Source organism: Siphateles boraxobius, unplaced genomic scaffold (genome assembly GCF_051911475.1).
Source record: "Siphateles boraxobius isolate OS27281-9 unplaced genomic scaffold, OSU_SipBor_1 111, whole genome shotgun sequence".
Lineage (NCBI taxonomy): Eukaryota > Metazoa > Chordata > Actinopteri > Cypriniformes > Leuciscidae > Siphateles > Siphateles boraxobius.
Window position 1 is genome coordinate 77,888 of NW_027508713.1, and position 22,901 is coordinate 100,788.

Sequence of the window (22,901 nt, forward strand, 5' to 3'; positions counted from 1 at the left end):
CGGCCCTCGGGTTACAAGACCGAGTCTCTAACCATTAGGGCACAACTGCCCCCGCTCAGCATCAAATTGCTCAAGATGTTTCTGTATGAGAGCGGGTCAGCCTTTGAAACTGTACATTTCCTGATGTATGAATTATCATTTTCATTATTTTTTGTTTAAGCCTTTTATTTTAAATTGTTATAATATTGAAGCTGTCCTGTAAGTTTACTGAGGCCTCCTAAAGTCACATTAGATGCAGATCTACATCTAATGTAGATCAGGGGTGGTGATGGCGCAGCGGATAAGACACATGCCTTTGGTGTGAGAGACCTGGGTTCGAATCCACTGTGAGACACCAATGTATCCCTGAGCAAGACACTTAACCCCTAGTTGCTCCACAGGCGTGCGACCTCTGACATATATAGCAATTGTAAGTCGCTTTGGATAAAAGCGTCAGCTAAATGTAAAATGTAAATGTCATACTGTCACACTCTTGTGGAAAATTTAAATATTGCCGATTAATTATGTTCAGTGTCATTTGTCCTTCTATAGAGAAGATGAAGCCTGTATGAGCTCTCAGTATCAGACACCATAACCTCCACTAGGTGGCGCTCCTTCAGTGTGATTAATGTAATATTCAGTCAGTGCTGATGGTGGGAGGAGCCAGGAAAGCTGATCATTACTGATAAAGAGCTGAAGAAAGAGGAAGGAACTAAAGCAGACAGATGTAGAGACAGAGAGATTCACACAGAGAACATTCAGCATAAAGAAGACTGAACTCAACTCACAATGAAGATCCTCCTCATCTTCTTCACTTTCTCCCTGATCTCAGGTCAGAGCTTTTCTCTTTCATCACTGCAGTAATGATGCTGTTTTCTGTTCATGAGGTTTCTGATCACAGTATCAATCTGATTGACAGGTGCAGTGAGATGCGTCAGTGTCACTGGATATTCTGGAGGAAGTCTTCTTGTTGATTCTGGGAAACTCTGGTTCAGTGACTCCGCTAAATATATGGCCAAATTACCTGAGTGGAGAACAATAATAAATGATATGAAACATGATAAATGGATTAATGAAGGAAGATTTACTTTAATTTGCAATGATTATGGAAACCTCATGATCTACATTAGAGATCTGATCACACAAGATTCTGGAACTTACCGGATTGGTGTTTATGGCAAATGGTCCATGACTTTGAAAGTGAACGTAGGTCAGTCATTTAAGATCAAAGTTTATGTATAATAAGTAATGATCATGTCAAAGCCTAATATAAACTGTACATACATATGTGTGTGTGTGTGTGTGTGTGTGTGTGTGTGTGTGTGTGTGTGTGTGTGTGTGTGTTTGTGTGTGTGTGTGTGTGTGTGTGTGTGTGTGTGTGTGTGTGTGTGTGTGTGTGTGTGTGTGTGTGTGTGTGTGTGTGTGTGTGTGTGAAATAATATTTTATGTGAATTACAGATTTATGTTGTAATGTGTCAACTAAAGTGATGTTGAAAAGTGGAGAAACTGCAACCTTCAGCTGTGAATATTCACAGAATCATATTAAAAAGAAGGAAAAGACTCTATTGAGACGATTTACAGCACATCGAAGAAGACCGAAAGATTCTGTGTTTCTGATGACAGACATAAAAATCTCTTCAATGTGAGAATTTCTGCTGTGACTCCAGATGATGGAGGAGTTTATTTATGTCGAGTTTGGATCTACAGACACTCACACAGTTACTACATTATTAATATTGTAAGACTGGAAAAACTTGAAGGACTTTAAGAGAGGGCCACTCTCTGAGAAAACAAAGGAAACTAACATTTGAACTCCCCCTCATGCACTATTGAGATGAAGGTCTCACCTCCCTCATCTTAATCTACATTTCTCTCCCCCATTCTTCATCCTGGCAGAGATCTCCCAAACTCACACAAGAATCTAAATGGTTTAATGTGAATGATTATCATCTAGTTTTATACATATTTGGTATTATTTGAAATGTCTTGGTACGACTGGTACAAATGTCTCATTCCCAAAGAAGTAAACCCAAAAGGTAATAAAGTTCTTAGGAAGTTTAGAAATATCTTCCACACCCTCCAATACTGGAGGGTGTGTCTTTGAGTGAACACCTTCGACCATTTGACTGAATGCTAATTTTCCACTGCTAGCAAATGGTGACTTACAGGTAAATTTCCACTGTGAATGATGTTTAGATTTGAAATGAGGTCTGGGTATATAATGAAACGCAGCGAGAGCTCAGGGCCTTTTTCTATATCTGAGATCGGCCCGTGAGGCTGAGAGTTGCGAGACTCTCAGCCTCACGCATTTCTTGTCGGGTAAACTTTTTCCTCTTTGTTCAATAACATTTGATGGTTTGCATTGATTATCTTTCAATTGATTATGGAATTTTAATAATACATTTTACCTGACATAATAAATTGTTATATTTGATTATTCTAACAGACTTTGACTTTATTTTCATTGGAGTTAAAAGGAATAGTCAAACATTAACGTATATTTAATGATGCACAGATATCATTGAAAAACCTTTTCATTTTATGGAGTCAGATGAAACGAGTTAATACATAAGATAAAATGTATTGCATTTAACCAAAAATACTTTGCCACGAGAAAAGACAGTAACACGCAAAGACCTTCACCTGTATTATTGGAAACCCTCATTGGACCAATAAACAGGCTTACAAAGTGGTGACCCCGACGTGATATCGCAACAAATGAATTTCACGAGCAACGTTTTTTTCAGCAAAGTATGGGGATTTTAAAATCAACACGAGGTTTGAACATCTTCTCTTTCTTCTGCCGCTGTGGTAAGTCAACTTTTTCTTCCCTTTTGAGAAGTGTTGAGAAAATGTTGTTTGCATTGTTACGGATCGGAAAGCCATTTGTTTAGTCCGGAACTGAAAAACGTGAGGATGTGATAGTGGCGGCGCAGATGAAGAATGAAACCCCTTGTTAATAGATTTTAAAGATATCCTTGTTTGCCTAAGCAACAAAAAAAAAACGAAACCTAAAATCGGAATAACATCTTCCAAATGTTTTTCGTGTAACGTTACTTGATGAGGAGCTGTAAAACAAACCCTAAAAGTTTTCAAATCAGCCGCATGTTTGTCGCCATTGTTGTATTGGCTTTGTTGAAACAAACCAGCAACACGTGAAGAGAATCAGCAAACAACAGAAAGAAAAATCTAAGTTTGTAAACGATCGGAAAACACATGATTTTATAAATAAAAGACAGGCCGATGATGCATTGTTTATAAAAAGCTAAATTTGGAAAAACAGGCATGATATGATTTACAGGCTAAAATCGGATCTCAAGGCTAAGCTAAATGCTATTGTCCATGCTGTTTCCAAAACAAGGCTAAGCTAAATGCTATTGTCCATGCTGTTTCCAAAACAAGGCTAAGCTAAATGCTATTGTCCATGCTGTTTCCAAAACAAGGCTAAGCTAAATGCTATTGTCCAAGCTGTTTCCAAAACAAGGCTAAGCTAAATGCTATTGTCCATGCTGTTTCCAAAACAAGGCTAAGCTAAATGCTATTGTCCATGCTGTTTCCAAAACAAGGCTAAGCTAAATGCTATTGTCCATGCTGTTTCCAAAACAAGGCTAAGCTAAATGCTATTGTCCATGCATTCAAAAAACGCTTAACCCTTTGTGTGACCACCAGCACACCATGGGCCCTAGGCCACATTGAATAATATTCTATAATAAACCTAAACTAATCTTTATAAACTTTATATTGCATTTGAAAGCTTCCACTTTAACACAGATGGGATTAAAAGGCAATAATGCAATAATTTGTATTTTCAAATTTGGAGTTGTGCTTCACACATTGTAATGCACTCATAGAACACACTTTATAGTTGTTTGTGCTACTATATGTGCACATAGGCTAATTGTAAGTTTATTCTTTAAACACAGGATTGCTTTATTGTGGGTGTATTTGGAACACTTAGGTAAAGGCTGTTGATGTTGTATTCTAGGCCATGTATCCTGTGTGAACTGAATTGAACAAGTGTGTGTCTATGCTGAATGTGGTTATAATGTGATTCACAATGAATTTGAAAGTCAGAAACAACAAACGCGCATCTCATTAATTCTTGAAAGTCCCGAGACAGAAATACTTTTCATATTCGGAGAACGAAATATTATCACGTTTGAACTAATTCTGGATTGCTCTGAAATTATTTTTCAAAATAGATTACAGGATTCGTATATTTCCACAAGTTTGCGCCAGACATTAGTGACGACTAATACTGAATATCAGATTCAAGTGTACTTGAATGAGGGGAACGAGTTATTTCCGTCCAGAATCAGCAAAATGCTGTTTGATCAACCTGGATTCGGGTGCGTTCCATAACCTCTGTTCCTGAGGTGGCGTTCAAGGGGGCTATTCAAGTGTCTGTTATTGTGTACGTGTGAATACGGCACATCTCAGATATTTAGCCAATTACCTCTGTTTTGATAAGTCAGACTGGCGAGATTGTGTCGTGCATCCTTAGAAGAAGGACTGCAAAGTGATATAGTTTCCTGATCTATAAACGAAAAATATAAAGTAAGAGAAAATAGAATAATCAAACGTTAAAATGACTTTGCCTTCATATAGTCTGAATTTTTGTATCCTTGGTGGAAAACTCCCATAGCTGCGATAAAACCACGCAAAGGAACATAGATGAGAATCAGAAACTGTGAACGCGCATCTCATTAATCCTGAAACAAAAAACTTTTTCATATTCAAAGCTTCAGGGAACGAAATTTCCCCAAATATAAATAGGAACATGTATAATGATCCTGTCCTGTTTACATTATGGGCCGAAAAGGTCGAGCCTACACTGTATAAACTCAATAAAAAAGGTCTTAACATGGACGCTATTGAGAATGAAATTTCCACTTGGTGGAAAACGGTGGGTAGTAAGCAGAAGAAATCAAAACATGGTGAAATAATTGAGGCTTTAAACTTCATGAGTTATAAACGGCTAGATAAGTCAACAACATTTCTATCTTCGCTTATGGATATTAAATGTGAAGAAGTGCATTCTAAAAATGCAGAGGCAAAAATGTCTGAGGCAAAGATTCAAGATCTCCAAACACAGCTAGATAAATTACTAGCTGAGCAGTTAGCCCTGACTGAAAAGTGTAAAAATCACAAATACACCATTGCAGATCTTAAGACTAAACTAAAATCTAAAAAATGCATGTCTCCCAAAACGCTCAACAGCGATGGGACTAAAAATGTGCACTTCTTAAATGAGCCAGCCTGCTCTTACAATCCTGTATCTTTTCAGACAGGTGAAGCATGTGATAAAGTTTTGAACAGAGTGCCTGTTTCAGCCTTTAAGGTGATACGGCACCCAAATGGCACAGAGTCAACCATTCGGCGTCCTCTAACGGTAACTGAATGTAGCTTGTTTAAAACAGAGATCGGACCATTCCCCTTGAAAGGGCCATTCGAACCATGGTGGAGACGCATTGTTAGTCTAAAACATGCATTTCAGCTTGAACCAAAAGATATTTGGCAAATTGTTATCAGCTCAATTCCAGACGTTCTGAACTATAAGATACCACAGGCTTTGATGACAGGGAACATCGTGCAGTCAATGTATCAAGATGAGCCTGAGGATGAAATCTTTAATAGACTAAAACAATGTCTTCGCGATCTACGTGGTTGTAGTCCTGTTGGATGGGAATTGATTTTCAATCGGAAACAGAGTACTGAAGAATCGTTCGAGACGTATGCAGAAAATATGTTTGAACTGTTTGAGGAGTATTCTGGAATTGAAGGTGTTAACCACAACAATGTAACTCTCCTTGATTTACTACTTACAAATGCAGGACCGCGTGTACAGCAATCGCTCATGTATGGTGCTTCTCCAGCAAAAAATACATTCGAAGGTATTGTTAGCTGGGCAACAAGAATTGAGTCACGAAAACAGATGCATGGGGAGGTAGCTGTGTTAGAATGTCATGAAAATCCTCCATTTGCAGGAGAATTCAGAAAGCCACACAGTGAAAAACTGAGCAGACTCTGTAATTCCTGTCACAAAACAGGCCATACAGAGGAAAAGTGCTGGTCATTGGGCAGAGGCAGACCTCCACCCTATTTCAAAAAACGCAGAAAACCACACTCTGATGACACAAACCAGCGCTCTGCAAGCAACCAAAGCTCAAATGCATCCCTCAGTGAGCTAACAACTTTGGTCACTCAAGGCCTTCAGCTATTAGCCTCATTTGCTAGTCGGGTAGCAGCCCAATAGCAAATGGCTTAATAGTTTATCATCTAAATTCATTGAATCTGTCACATTTTTCCCTTAAATGTATTGAAACAAGAACAAGCAGAGACTCTTCAGAGACCAGAAACAATATAATTTCATTTATATTCTTAAATTATAATATACATTATATTGTAATCGCCAAACAGGGCATTCATTTGAAAAATATGACATTAACATTCATCCTTACAGTTCGATTTCGTTAACCTGCTACCCAGTGCCAAAAGGGCGGAGGTGTGTTTTAATTTTTTGCCTTTAAAAAACACTCCCGGAAGTGTGGCACAGGTAAGCAAATTTACAAGGAGGGTGTGAACCAAACATCAGACAGACCACAGCCTTTTGCAGGTAACTAGAGACCTGCACTAACCAAACGTGTGAACGACACCATGAACTAATTCATGCCCACAGACCTGGCTGTAATTAAAGCAACTTGTAAAACCCGAAAACTGGGATCTCTACTGCTGTGACACAGCAGACTGTGAAGGCTCGACTGCAAGAGCAGCTTTAAGGTGTCACACACTGCACCGAAGCAACAGCAATAATTCAGACCTGGTCAATGAAACTCGGTTTCATGTGACAACTGGAATTAAAATTAAATTAAAATTGCAATGGACATGATAATGGAGCAAGCTAAATAATTCCACATGTCTGAATTTGAAACTGTTTGAAAACATCAGAATTAACTGTGGTTCTCTCTGCATTTGTTTCTGTCAGGTTTACTTCTGCAATTCCTCGGAGGACGGATGCCAGGACGGGCCGGACCTCACGATTGTTAGAACATAACCTTCGGGAGATGGGTGAAAAGACAATTCAAGAGGCCATTTACATCTCAAAATAGCACATCACTACATTAGCATGGCCTCCCAGTATAGAACTGGAACTAAAATTGCAACACAATTGTTATAGAGTAGATTCCACCCATCTCCTAGACATGAACACTGAACACACACCTCCATCACTACACCCTCACATCACCATCACCTGGAATAGATCAAGTCTATCCAGACTGAACACTACACATCATGAGAAGATAAAGATGACATAGAATCCAAAAGTGTCACTTCACTAAAGATCTATTGTGCATCTTCACACTAACAGAACCGGATAGCTTCACTCACATAGGATGGCAAAGCTGATCCCATGACATAGCATACACTATTCACAACACTCTTCCAACTCATGGGAAAACACTGGAATATACATATTAATGGCTACAGTCACAAATCAATGCAATGCATCAAAAAGCAGAGGCAGACCTGCTATTAAATTTCAAAATGTTAAAATTTTCTGAATGTTATTAGGGTGGTTGGAAAATCAGAGGGCCCCTGATTTCTCAACAAACCACTAATAACAGAAACATCATAACTAAGTAGATCGCTTTGTGTGAACGCTTCAATCAATTACAGAATTTACAATTCAACCCTGTCATTGACTGTGACTTAGCCAACAACACACACACACACACACACACACACTCTCTCTCTCTCGCTCTCTCTCTTTCTCTCACACAAACTCTCACACTCACACACAGACACACACACACACACCCTCACACAAACACACACTCTCACACCTGTTGCAAGGAATGAACAATCTCCATTCTTGAATACATTTAAGCATGTTCCAAGTCACTTCTTAGATTTGCATAAGTGGCTGGCATTGGAAGATTCCTGAACAAACACTGATTATTATATACATATGCATTTATTGAATAGTATTGTTGTTATTACATGACTTCTTGATCCATAGAATCTATTTGATTGCTTTGATTACACTGACCTCTTGCTGCATTTCCTTTATATAATTCAGACCAAAAAATATATATATTTAAGAATTGGATATTTAATATGAGACATCCTTACCATTCAGGACCTTGAGAAACATATGAGACAGATGTACCATTCGCACTTGCTGACAAGAACATGGTATTTTACATTGAACATGACATGATTTTGTTTTGTTGCACTATGCGTTTCTATGCATTTCTTCACGAGTTCAAATTCATATGTGTTCAATCGTGAAGCGGACATTTAAGATGCTGTTCAGATGTCTCACACAAGGCAGTGTGAAGCCAAGGAGAGCCCCTTCATCCATCGAGGTCTGCCCAGACAACCACACCGCTGAAGGTGACAGGATTGGTCAAGAAGGGTCAGATTATCATCATGGGGATGGTGCCAGAGAAGCAGAAGTTTCTCTATGAAGGAATGACACGTCGACTGAACAAGTCACAAAGGTCCAGATTGACTCTATGAACTTTGCTCACATTCTAGGCTGAAACGCAAGAAGAAAACCTGAACGCATTTATCCACCTGCTGCTCCAACTCAAGCTACATACACCTGGTGAGACCAGGTGTTCTGCAGGTGAACACAGCACTCTGAAAGCTTCTACAGATGCTAACATTGCAAAGACAATTTTTGAGTTACGTCTCGAGGATTACAACAACCGTCTTACTGTGACCACGTAAGTGTTCATCTGAATTTGACCCACGTGGTCAAGAGGCCAATCTGTAAGACTGGAAAAACTTGAAGGACTTTAAGAGAGGGCCACTCTCTGAGAAAACAAAGGAAACTAACATTTGAACTCCCCCTCATGCACTATTGAGATGAAGGTCTCACCTCCCTCATCTTAATCTACATTTCTGTCCCCCATTCTTCATCCTGGCAGAGATCTCCCAAACTCACACAAGAATCTAAATGGTTTAATGTGAATGATTATCATCTAGTTTTATACATATTTGGTATTATTTGAAATGTCTTGGTACGACTGGTACAAATGTCTCATTCCCAAAGAAGTAAACCCAAAAGGTAATAAAGTTCTTAGGAAGTTTAGAAATATCTTCCACACCCTCCAATACTGGAGGGTGTGTCTTTGAGTGAACACCTTCGACCATTTGACTGAATGCTAATTTTCCACTGCTAGCAAATGGTGACTTACAGGTAAATTTCCACTGTGAATGATGTTTAGATTTGAAATGAGGTCTGGGTATATAATGAAACGCAGCGAGAGCTCAGGGCCTTTTTCTATATCTGAGATCGGCCCGTGAGGCTGAGAGTTGCGAGACTCTCAGCCTCACGCATTTCTTGTCGGGTAAACTTTTTCCTCTTTGTTCAATAACATTTGATGGTTTGCATTGATTATCTTTCAATTGATTATGGAATTTTAATAATACATTTTACCTGACATAATAAATTGTTATATTTGATTATTCTAACAGACTTTGACTTTATTTTCATTGGAGTTAAAAGGAATAGTCAAACATTAACGTATATTTAATGATGCACAGATATCATTGAAAAACCTTTTCATTTTATGGAGTCAGATGAAACGAGTTAATACATAAGATAAAATGTATTGCATTTAACCAAAAATACTTTGCCACGAGAAAAGACAGTAACACGCAAAGACCTTCACCTGTATTATTGGAAACCCTCATTGGACCAATAAACAGGCTTACAATATTGTTAATTTACACATTATGAGTCAGTACAGCAAACTAGACAGATCCATTTTTCAATGTTTTTTTTTTTTTTTTTTTATGTAGTTCTCCCAGTTCACAAACACAACCTTGAATGTTGACAGATTCATGTTGTGGAGTGTCAAAGACGGTGATAGTAAACAGTGGAGAAACTGCTGATTTCAGCTGTGAATATTCACGAAATCAAAGGAATGCTAGAAAGATCTTATTCAAAACAGGAAATGGTATCATTGATGAGATGATCTTCAATACTGACACAATCTTTCAGAAAGAAAGATTCAGCATTCATGGTCACAGAAATAATAAACTCATGACTGTGAGAATTTCTGCTGTGACTCCAGATGATGGAGGAGTTTATTTATGTGGAGTTTGGGACTACAGTCAACCATACAGTAACTCCATTATTAATACTGTTCATCTACATATTATTGAAAAGTATAAAGTGGGCGTGTCTAGAGCGACTGGCCAATCAGGAGGTCGTATGATGATCAAGTGTGAACATCCTCAATACAAAACCAAGCCAAAATACATCCGTAAAGAATCAGATGGATGTTCAGAGAGGAAGAATCCAGGAGTTCAGGATGAATGGATGGAGAATGGAGATGTTTCTTTATATGACGACACCAGAGCAGGAGTCTTGATGGTGTTTTTTAGAGAGCTGAAAGCTGCAGATGCAGGAACATACAGATGTGGAGTGAATGTGTCTCACTATACTGAGAGCTTCACTGAACTTCAGCTGGACGTCAGAGACGGTGAGGAACCGCACATACTTTATCTCTTAAATCCAATATTTGTTCTGATTTTTATTTAATTGTTTGTTGTTGTTTTTTTTTTTTTTTTTTTTTTTATAGATGCAAAATATCAAAAGATGAAGACTGAATCTGCTCATCTTGGTGAAGAAGTCAACATTTCCTGTCATATCCCAGAGGAACATAAAGTTTATTTCTGTAAAGATAATGATAATAACATCTGTAAAAACGTCTCGGGTTATGACTATAACCCTTGTTCCCTGAGAAGGGAACGAGACACTGCGTCGAGAATCGACTCTTTGGGGACGCTCCCTTAGCGTGCGCCTCTGAAGTATGAATGAAACTATTCCAATCCTGATTGGTGTTGCGTCATGACGTAACATGTGACGGCATAACCGGATGCATAAAAGCGACGCCGGCACACACAATAGCCTAGCGATGAAGCAAGACGCTCTAAGGCCTCGAGGGGCGTGGCAGGACGACGCAGTGTCTCGTTCCCTTCTCAGGGAACAAGGGTTATAGTCATAACCCGAGACGTTCCCTTTCGAGGGAACTCAACACTGCGTCGAGAATCGACTCTTTGGGGAACGAATGCCCACTAGGCCACGCACCGAAGACAGGCCTGCCCAGGAGTGAAACTGATTCAGGCACTCAGCAGGACTAGAGCACACGTGCGCCAGGCTTACTGGGGAGGTGCAGAATATAGAACCTAATAAAAGTGTGTGGGGTAGCCCAACCGGCTGCCTCACAGTTCTCCTGGAGGGGAACTCCCGAGAGAAGGGCCCATGCCTCTAGTAGAATGAGCCCTTATGGCCAGAGGTGAAGGCAAATTGCGCACCTCATAAGCCAAGGCAATAGCCTGCACAATCCAATTACTAATGGACCTGGTTGTCGGTCTCATCCTCCAAGTACCACGGAGAAAACGAATGACCAGCTGGTGCATCCCCAGAGGCCCATCACTTAATGGCGCATGGAAAGCCGCAATGGCAGCCACGTACACCTTAAGCGTGGAAGGGGAGAGACCCGCAGAGAAACGATCTTGAAGAAACTCCAGAACTGAAGCCACCGGGCAGTTAACTGGGTCTAAATTATGTTCTCTACACCAAGTAACGAAAACATTCCACTTGAGGCCATATAATCTCCTAGTAGACAGAGCCCTAGAGCTAAGTATGGTTTCAACCACCCCGGCTGATAGACCAGCGTTTAGGTACTGAACCCCCTCAGAGGCCCGGCCCACAGTTTCCACAGCTCTGGTTGAGGGTGGAAGATTGTGCCCTCCACCTGAGACAATAGATCTCTCCTCAGAGGAATCTGCCATGGCTGAGCTATCAGGAGCGAAATTATATTTGAAAACCATACCCGGGTCGGCCACATTGGGGCAACCAAAAGTAGACTGATGCCCTCCTGACGGACCCTCTCCAGGACTGCCGGAAGCAGAGCGATCGGGGGAAATGCGTACAGGCGAAGCCTCGGCCAGTCCTGTACCATGGCATCCAACCCCAGTGGGGCTGGATGTGAGAGGGAGAACCAAAGTGGGCAGTGGGACGTCTCTCGAGACGCGAATAAATCCACTTCCATGGGCCCAAACCTCTCCCAAATCAACTTCACCACATCTGGATGAAGTCTCCATTCCCCGGGCCTCAGCCCCTGCCTCGACAGGATGTCTGCTCCCTGATTCTGAACCCCCGGAATATACATAGCTCTGATAGACAGTATTTTCCCTTGGAACCAGAGAATAACCTGATGCGCCAGTCTGCACAGAGGGCGCGATCTGAGTCCCCCTTGTCGGTTTAGATAAGCTACCATTGATGTATTGTTCGATCGTACTAGGACATGGTAACCCTTGATGTCTGGAAGGAAGCTCCTCAGAGCCCTGAACACAGCCAACATCTCTAGACAATTTATGTGCCAAGAATGATGATGGTCCTGCCACAGACCCCTGGCAAAGCGGCCGTCCATGACCGCGCCCCAGCCAGTGAGGGAGGCGTCTGTCGAAACGGTTTTCCGGCGACATGATGCTCCTAACACTGGCCCTTGGGACAGGAACCAAGGTTTCTTCCATATTATTAGAGAACGAAGGCATCTGCGCGTTACTCTGATCATACGAAATGGATTCCCCTTGGGGGAAAACCCCTCGGCTTTCAGCCACCACTGAAGGGGCCTCATGTGTAGAAGGCCCAAAGGTATAATGTTGGATGCCGCTGCCATGAGGCCCAGCAGTCTTTGGAATTACTTTACAGTAGTGGCCTGGCCTAGCTTTAACTTGGACACCATCGCCAGAATGGACTCGATACGCGCCGGAGACAAGCGTGCCTGCATCGTAGTCGAGTTCCACACAACGCCTAGAAACGTTGTGGACTGGGACGGTTCTAACACACTCTTCTTTGTGTTGAGTCTCAACCCCAATTTTTGAATGTGGCCAAGGACGACATCTCGATGCCGAACTGCCATTTCTCGAGACTGGGCCAGAATGAGCGAGTCGTCGATATAATTCAGTATGCGGATGCCCTGAAGTCTCAGTGGAGCAAGTGCTGCATCCATACATTTGGTGAATGTGCGGGGAGAGAGTGCTAGGCCGAATGGAAGAACCCGATATTGGTAAGCTTTGCCCCCGAAAGCGAACCTCAGGAACCTCCTGTGACATGGAAGGATGGATACGTGAAAATAGGCGTCTTTTAGATCTATCGTGACAAACCAGTCCTCGGATCTGATTTGACTCATGATGACAGGAATAGTGAGCATTTTGAACCTGAGCTTCATCAGAGACAGGTTCAAAACCCTGAGATCTAGAATTGGCCTCAACCCCCCATCCTTCTTTGGAACTATAAAGTACCGGCTGTAAAATCCGGACTCCCTGTCTGAATGAGGAACACGTTCTATGGCCTCCTTTAGCAGCAGAGATTGCACTTCTTGTTCCATCACCTGAGCCTGCTCTGGAACCACTGTAGTCTGCACCACCCCAGAAAATTTGGGGGGGCGGTGCCCGAACTGCAGTCTGTACCCTGACTTTATTATATGCAGGACCCATGCAGATATGTTGGGAAGATGATACCATGCCTCTACAAAATCTACTAAGGGAACCAGCCTCTCAAGACTGGCCTCTGGTGTTTTTCGAGCACCCTTCTCGACCCCCTGAAGCGGAAGACCGGCAGGGTGTAGTCGATACGGTTTTCGTGACCATAACTGATGCTCGTTTTTTATTTTTCGAGAAAAACGACCCACAGTGCGTTCGCTGGAATATGATGCGGCCCGAAGCGTCACCGACGGCGGGCAACTCACATTGTTTCCTAGAGGGCTCCGCTGTGAGAACAACCTCGGTTGTTCTACAACGGAGGGGACAGCCCTCAGAGGTCCCACCACTCTGGCTAGGACCTTTTTCCTGAAGCCCTCCTAGCCTGAAGGACATCCCTTAAATCGCCCTTCTGGCTGGGGGGCTTCTGCTGGGAGCGTTTCCTTGCTTGGCCTTGCCAAGCTCCCGGAGGAGGGGCTCTAGAGGAAACGCTCTCCCTTTGCTCTGCCCGGTGTGAGGAGCTGGTTGATGGCTGGGGCTGATGTTCTTGCCCCACCCTACTCGATTTGGACTTCGATTTTCGGGGGAGGAACTGCTGGAACGCCGCAGATTGCTTCTTCGCCTCCTGAAACCTGTCGACGACCGATGTAACGGCGTCGCCGAACAGGCCAGAAGGCGAAAGCGGCGCATCCAGCAGAACAGATTTATCTTTCTCCTTTAGACCAGATAAATTGAGCTACAGATGCCTCTCCGTGGCCACCATAGCTGCCATAGAGCGGCCAATAGCGCGGGCCGTCTCTTTAGTGGCCCGGAGAGACAAATCTGTGGCTTTGCGCAACTCTGAAATATCTTCAGGAGTTGGCCCCTCCCCCTCGTCCAAATCTTTCAGGAGATCGGCCTGGTATGCCTGCAAGATTGCCATAGACTGCAGACATGAACCAGCCCGACCTGCCGCCATGTAAGCCCTGCCTATTAAAGCAGATGTATCTCTGCAGGGCTTACTTGGCAGCGCAGGGGTTTTAAGGGAAGATGCCGACTCAGGAGATAGATAACCGGCTAGAGCTTCTTCGACTTTAGGCATCTTCCCATAACCCATATCCCGTGCCCCCACAACATTGCTATAATCGACAACAGATGGACGGGAGACACGGGACGAATGCGGTTTATCCCACGATCTCGAGATCTCTTTGTGGAGATCGGGGAAAAACGGCAAACCCCGGCGCTAAGGCTGTGACGTGTGCCGCAGGAAACGCTCGTCTAACTTGCTTACGACTCGCGTTCCCTGCTCATCTTGTGGCCAGCTGATATTAAGTCTGGCCACGGCACGAGTCACAACCTCCACCAGCTCCTCATAAGCTTGGCCGTGAACTGGCGCGCTCGACTCACGGTCATCCTCGATGCTGATCACCTCTGCCTCCTCGGAAGCAGAGAGCTCAAGCACCGGGACCTGGTCGTGGGCAGAAGAAGCCGCAGCGCGGGCTTCTGGACCAGTCACAGGGGCTTCGGGATCTTCAGATGAAGAATGAGAAAGTGCCGCAGCAGTCTGGGGAACGCGAGCCTGACCGAGCTTATCAAAGCACGCCAGCCGGGAGCGCAGCACCCTCATGGGTAGTGCTTCACAGTGTACGCAGGCAGCTCCCTCGAGAGCTGCCTGGGCGTGCTGCGCTCCCAAACAGTTCACACACAAAACATGCGTGTCCCCATCCGTAATAAAATGAGGATAGGGGTGCACACACATTCTGAACTGCTGGCTGGCCATAATATATATAGGGATAGACAAACAACACCAAATAAGACAGACTGTCGTAACATAGGGCGCTTGCTGAAAAGCGAAAAGCTAGTGTGTGTGTGTGCCGGCGTCGCTTTTATGCATCCGGTTATGCCGTCACATGTTACGTCATGACGCAACACCAATCAGGATTGGAATAGTTTCATTCATACTTCAGAGGCGCACGCTAAGGGAGCGTCCCCAAAGAGTCGATTCTCGACGCAGTGTTGAGTTCCCTCGAAAGGGAACATCCGCACATCTGCAGTGACAGAAATGAGTCCTTCATCTGAGAGAAATGAAGAGAGAGTTTTTACAGTGAGCATCAGTAATGTGAGTGTGAGAGATGCTGGAGTTTACTGGTGTGGAGCAGAAACCAGAGACACACATTTGACTTTCATCTCCCTGACCACCAACATTCAGCTCAACCTCTTCAGTGAGTGAATTCAGATGATTTAATTGTAGTAAATACAGTATATTGAGAATCATGTGTGTTAAATGTCTGCGTTTGTTTGCAGTGGCTCCAGTAGTGAGACGTGAAGGAGAATCTGCTGAGATCTTCTGCCCTTATGATTCAATCTATAAATCAAAGTCAAAGTCTCTCTGTAAGGGGAAGTGCTCCACTAGAGATATAAATACTCTCAATGAGCTGTGAGAGAAGAGAAAGAGACCAAGACTGACAGATTGACTCTGAATGATGACGTCACTGCAAGTGTCTTCACTGGGACCATCACTGGACTGAGAGCAGAGGATGCTGGGAAATACTGGTGTGCAGTGACATTAGAGAGAGACGTGAATTATCTTTACACTCATCTGATCGTCATCATGAACGAGGGTGAGGAAAGTTTATACATCTGAATATGTGAAACTATGGCTGAGACACATGAGACTCAACAGAGGTTAAAGTGAACATGGGACTAACATCTAGAATCAATTATTATTAAATTAACTCTGCTGAACTTTATCGCATTAACTACAGTCCATTGACATTTGTAAGGGTACACTAGACCCTGCTTCCTGGTTTGGTATCACATTGGCACCGGGCCACTTTGTAAAATATTCCATAGCAGTGAGAACATAACGGTCACCTCTGTCTGTGATGGGGAAGGGACCCATGATGTCCAAAGATAGTCTTTCCACTGGTGCTTCTATAGCCTGCTGCAGAAATCCTCCATGTCCCCTCTGTGCTGGCCCAAGTAGAACCCTTGACGAAGACGGCAGAGTTTTTTGTACACCCCAAAATGTCTAGAACCCCTTCTCCCATGAAAAGATGTTAACACTGCTTCCTTCAGTGCTTTGGGTACTACCATTTATCATCTGTCCTCCCGGGTGGCGGACTCCTTTCATGCCTGCTGGAGCACTCCATCTCTCAGTGAGTTAAATTTAGACCACAGTCCCTTTGTGACCAACGCGCACCCCACAATGTCCCCCCAACCGGGTCTTTGCTGTGGCTCCAGCCAACGTAGCACAGGCCTCAGATTCTTCTCTTGCTCATGCTGCAACTTCTACTATGAAGCGCCAACCACCCTCAGTGCCCCACATGAAGGCTGTTCAGGCTCATTCTCCTAATACAGTTCTCTCTCCTGTGTCTCTCTTTTCATAGTGATGACAGCCCACAGGGGCAATGTGAAAAAGCAAGCGGTGTAGGTGTGGATAGGCCCAGATCTATGAGATACTGTGGAGTTGTTTGACTGTAATTCTTACAGAATTTTTGACCTTTAGGCTCCTTGAAGGAAATTGGAGTGCAGCATGCTCTGTCTTATTGTGAAGGGTGGTCACACAGGTAGCATTTAAAGCGCCTCACTGCCCATTATTACTGCAAGGAGCTCACCTCTGGTGACACAATTATAGTTCCTCTCATACTAATTAGAGACCCTGACCAATCTGGCTCCAACAGTACCAAGACCCTCTTCACTAAAATCAACAAACTTCTGAAACCCATGGACACAATCTCCAAATCCTTCACCACCTCTAAGTGTGATTTGTTCTTTTTTCCTTCTTCAAAACCAAGATCGACAACATCCATAATCAACTAACCCATAGCTCCCCCTCCTCCCCTCCTGGACTTCCACAACCCTCCCCTCCATCCCACTTTCTCTCTTCATTCATTCCAATCACTGAAATCGATCTATCTACCATAATTTCCAGCATGAAGCCCTCAACATCTCCGCTTGATCTTATCCCCACATTTCTTACCAAGGCTTGCCTCCGCTCACTTTCCCCCCTCATCACCAACATAATCAACTCCTCTTTGACCTCTGGTATTGTCCCCTCACCTCTCAAGCTTGCTGTCATCACCCCCATATTAAAAAAACCTGGTCTGGACCCAGACATTCCCAACAGCTACTGTCCCATCTCAAATCTCCCTTATCTGTCCAAAATCCTTGAACGAGCTGTTGCTTCTCAACTTTAAACTCACCTCAACTCCAATAACCCATATGAACCATTCCAATCTGGCTTCCGCTCTAAACACAGCACCGAACCTGCCCTCCTCAAAATCACCAACGACAATTCTGCTTGCTGCCGACTCTGGTCTCCTCGCCATCCTCATCCTCCTAGACCTCAGTGCAGCCTTTGACACCATCAAACACTCCATCCTCCTTTCACACCTTCAGCACCAAATTAGTATAACTGGCTCCGTCCTAACCTGGTTTACTTTTCTTTCTGACAGACACCATTATATCTCTATAAACAACTGCACGTCTTCTACCACTCCAGTCATTCATGGTGTCCCCCAGGGTTCAGTTCTTGGCCCACTCCTCTTCATCATGTACATGCTCCCCTTTGGACAGATCCTCCGCCAACATGGCCTCCACTTCCACTGCTATGCTGATAACACCCAACTCTATCTCTCCTCAAAGAACATCACAGCCTCTACCCACTCAACCCTTACAACCTGCCTCACTGATATTAAATCATGGATGCAAGAAAACTTTCTCCAACTCAACTATAATAAATCAGAGATTCTCATAATTGGTCCTAACTCCCTCACCCGACATGTCACCACCTCCACCTGCATCCGTAACCTTGGAACCATCTTCGATCCTACCCTCTCCTTTGTACCGCATGTCAACCATGTCACCAAAACGTCTCAGGTTACGTATGTAACCCTGGTTCCCTGAGAGGGAACGAGACGCTGCGTTCTCCCGCCATACTTCCTGCATGCCCTGATCGGTTACCTGAGACGTTCCCTTTCAAGGGAACTCGAGCTGCGTTGAGACGCGGTGGGAACCCCATACCCACTACGCCATAAGACAAATGCCCGTTCTGTGTGAAGTCCTTGCGCACACTAGAAGCAAGCAACCTAGCCCCGGGAGTGGAGAGGTGTAGGTCATAAAATCTGACAAATGTATGAGGTGAGGACCAGCCTGCCGCATTACAAATATCCTGAAGGGAAACACCCAAAATTAAAGCCTAGAGGCAGCCATACTCCTAGTAGAATGGGCCTGAACAGCCACAGGTGAACGCTGTCCGGCCGCTTCATAAGCAAATGAGATAGCCTCAACTACCCACTTGCTCATTATCTGTTTAGATGCAGGGCAAGCTATCTTAGGTTACCCGAAGCAGACAAATAATTGTTCTGATAAACGCCACTGAGCAGCTCTGTGGACCTAAGCATCCAAAGCCCGGACAGGGCATAACAGATTTAAGATTTTCCTGATCTGGGGTATTAAAGGTGGAGGACAGAAGGCCTGGAGCACAAATGACCGCACATTTAGTAGGGACCTAGAAATACAACCCGATCTGGGGTGAAGAAATACTACCACCAACCAGGTGCAAATCCAAGTACGTGCAGGCCTCAGCCTCATGTACCACGGAGAAGACGAAATTAGGGATCTCTCCTCAGAGATAGCCCAGAAAGAAACATTCATTACAGAAATCAAGTACTGTACCAAAAAGGGCAGAAACGAGATTCAGAAGGCGTTCTCTGCACCAGGCAGAGAACAGCATATTAGTCTTCTCGTGGAGGGAGCTCTAGACTGGAGTATGGTCTCCACGACCTCGGTCGAGAAACCTGAATCTATGAGCTGGGCCCCCTCAGAGGCCGAGCCCACAGTATCCACAACTCCAGAGCTCCCAGGAGCAAAGATATCGGGAAAAGCGTATAGGTGTAGTGGCAACCACACCTATTACATTACATCCAGTCCAAGCGGAGCTGGATGCGTGAGGGAGAAACACAAGGGCAATGCATTGTACAAGCGATGCGAAAGGTCGACTTGTAGTTTGACCGAAGTTCTCCCTAAGAAGCTCCACCACCTCGGGGTGAAGTCTCCATTCCCCGGGCCACAGCCCCTGCCTCAACAGGATATCTGCTCTGATATACGAGACCATCAGTGTGTTGTCCGGAACCTTCGCCGACCAACCACTCATGATTGCCCCCGACTTGTGAGGGAAACATCCGTCGATAGCATTATGCGTCGACAAGAAGCCCCCAACACTGGGCCTGGGCGAGGAACCAAGGTTCTTCCACATGACCGAGGCACGAAGGCATAGCCGCGTGACCTTGATCATGCGAAAACGGATTTCCCCTCGGAGAAAACCCCTTGGTCCCGAGCCACCACTGCAGGGGTCTCATGTACAGAAGGCCAAAAGTAACTACGTTGGACGCAACTGCCATGAGCCCCAGCCAAAGACCGTTCATCGAGCGGCCACCCATGACCGCCCCCCATCCTGTGAGGGAAGCATCCGTCGATAGCGTGACGCGTCGACAAGAAGCACCCAGCACTGGGCCCTGGGCGAGGAACCAAGGTTTCTTCCACATGACCGAGGCACGAAGGCATAGCCGCGTGACCTTGATCATGCGAAAAACGGATTTCCCCTCGGAGAAAACCCCTTGGTCCCGAGCCACCACTGCAGGGGTCTCATGTACAGAAGGCCAAAAGTAACTACGTTAGACGCAACTACCATGAGCCCCAACAGTCTCAGAGACTGTTTGCAGTGAGTGACTGACCTAGTTTTACATTCTTTACGGCTGTGAGAATCGCAGAAATACGTGCAGGAGACAGACGTGCTTGCATTGTTGTCGAATCCCATAATACACCTAGAAAGTGGTCCTCAAGCTGGGAGGAGTACACTCTTTTTGGTGTTGAGCCGCAACCCCAACCTCCTTATGTGGGACAGAACGACATCTCGATGTTGAACTGCCAAAAGCTCGGACTGAGCTAAAAATCAACCAATCGTCGATATAATTTAATACGCGAATGCCCTGGAATCTCAGAGGAGCCAGAGCTGCATCCACGCATATTGTAAAAGGTGTGGGGTGATAACCTAGGCCGAATGGAAGAACCCGATACTGGTATGCTTCGCCCCTGAAAGCAAACCTCAGGAACCTCCTGTGATGAGGATGGATAGATAAGTAAGCGTCCTTTAACTCTATTGTGACAAACCAGTCCTCGGACTGAATCTGTGACACAATCATATTTAGCGTAAGCATAATATGCTGTTTAATTGACGCAGGTCTAGAGTAGGACGCAACCCCTCATCCTCTTTCGGAACAATGAAGTAATGGCAGTAAAACCCTGACTGTCTGCCGGGAGGAGGAACCCCTTCTACAGCTCCTTTTGCAGAAGTGTCAGTACTTCCTGCTCCATAACCAAAGCCTGCTCGGGGTCCACCACAGTGGGGAGGACGCCTAGAAATCTGGGCGGACAAGAACCGAATTCTGAACCCTTGTCTATAGTGTGCAGGACCCACCGAGAAATATGTGGCAGTAGTTTCCACGCTGCCAGAAATTCTTCTAGGGGAACCAGTCTCTCAAGACTGGCCTCTGGATTTGGTTGAACAGTCAGTACGGTGCCCTGAAGCGGCGAACCGGCAGGGAACAACCGAACTGACCGTTCTACGACCCTCCTCGGAGGATCGTATGGGGACGCTGACACCTCGGTGCCCTGAACGGCGAACCGGCAGGGAACAACCGAACTGGCAGCGCTGCGACCCTCCTCAGAGAGTCGCACCCCAGAGGGCGCCGAGGAGAAACGATTTCTCAAAACCGTCCCTGCCCCGGAGGAGCCCTCAGAAGCTTTATTAGAGATGACAGTCCTCAGATCTTGCCTCCCTTTAAATAACTTAGTTCCAATGACCCTCCTCGGAGGATCATTGGAAAAAGCAGGCACCTCGGCACCCTGAAACGGCGAACCGGCAGGGAAACCGAACTGACTGCTCTACGACCCCCCTCGGAGGATCGTTTGGGGACACTGACACCTTGGTGTCCTGAACGGCGAACCGGCAGGAAACCCAAACTGGCAGCGCTGCGACCCTCCTCAGAGAGTCGCACCCCAGAGGGCGCCGAGGAGAAACGATTTTCTCAAAAACCATCCCTACCCCGGAGGGGACCACCCTTTAGAAGCCTGATAGCCTCGGCATCAGGGCTTCCTATTGTCCAAGCTTTTTTAGAGATAAAATAGTCCTCAGATCTTGCATATCTCTAACTGGCTAGACTGCTACCGCCACCCAAGTCCCCTTTGATTGTGGAGGAGCCCAAATGGCGATGCTCGCTGTGCTGCGAGGAGCTTAGTAGACTGAGACTGCTCCGCCCAGCAGTCTCAGGAACATAGATTGGTGAGGAAGAAACCTCTGGAACGCCGCTGAACGGTTTATTCTTAGTTTCTTGAAAGCGGAGCATCCAGAAGAACAGACATAATTTTATCTTATTTTTCTTTACTTTTAAATCAGAAAAACGTATATATATATATATATATATATATATATATATATATATATATATATATATATATATATATCAGTCCGTGGCCACCAGCAGGAAAACAACCGAACTGGCCGTGTGCGACCCTCCTCAGAGAGTCGCCACCCAGAGGACGCAGAGGAGAAACGATTTCTCGAAACCGTCCCTCCCCAGTATAGTTTATCTGTTTTTGCACGACGCAATTCTCGAATAGCGTCAGTGCTGACAACCTCACATTCATCCATGTCTTTATAATTTACCCACCAGCGTTGCCTAAAAAATTTTTTATTTAGATGGCTGGTGGGTAACGTCGGGGTTAAAAATTATGACGCCGACTCGGGAGAGAGAAAGCTAGCAAGCGTCTCTTTAACCCGAGGCACTGTCATACCATGATACTTAATACCCATAGCATTACTATAGTTAGACGTAGGGCATTAAACACATAAAATAGAAACCGACTTAATCCACGATCTTGACACCTCAGTGTGGTGTGGAGATAGGGAAAAACGGCAGTCCCCGACGAGGAGGCTGAGATACAGAGTTTTTCGGTTTTTAGATTTATTTCATCTAATAAACTCCTTATTTTCACTCTCATAAAGTTCAGCTGGCCAGAAAATATTTAACTAGCAACAACACTAGATAAACCTCCTTTTAAAGCTCCTCTTTATTCAACAGAGTTATGAGCTGACTTATTTATTCATTTATTGAAAACTCAAACATCTGCCTTTTCTTAATATCTTTATTTGTTTTGTTCTCTTTTTCTAAACAAAACACTAACGATACCAATTCCTCGGAACTGGAAATCGCCAGCACTGGATCTGGCAGGTGAAAGCTGAGATAGGGCAGAGCCCGTCCCAACCCCCGCTGTCAGATCCGTTTGCGAACCCCAAAATGCGAGTCGCCGCCGTGCATCGGCAACAGCGGGACCCGCGCGGGGAGCGCGAACCGAACCGTCTTCCTCGAAGAACG

General features: G+C 44.7%; 1 protein-coding gene and 1 long non-coding RNA gene across 3 annotated transcripts in view; both read left to right on the forward strand.

Moving 5' to 3' along the window:
• Positions 1-681: 681 nt before the first annotated feature.
• On the forward strand, positions 682-1,694 carry LOC143706621 (uncharacterized). Its single transcript, XR_013192999.1, has 3 exons — positions 682-811; positions 899-1,189; positions 1,438-1,694. It is a non-coding gene; the product is annotated as an uncharacterized LOC143706621 (long non-coding RNA).
• Positions 1,695-15,505: 13,811 nt separating this feature from the next.
• The window catches only part of LOC143705652 (polymeric immunoglobulin receptor), a 232,995-nt gene continuing 225,599 nt past the window's right edge, over positions 15,506-22,901 (forward strand). For both annotated transcript variants that reach the window (XM_077197509.1, XM_077197512.1), the window contains exon 1: positions 15,506-15,686. In XM_077197509.1, coding sequence (XP_077053624.1) covers positions 15,527-15,686 — 160 coding nt within the window. In that variant the 5' untranslated portion in view covers positions 15,506-15,526. The remainder of the gene's footprint in view (positions 15,687-22,901) is intronic.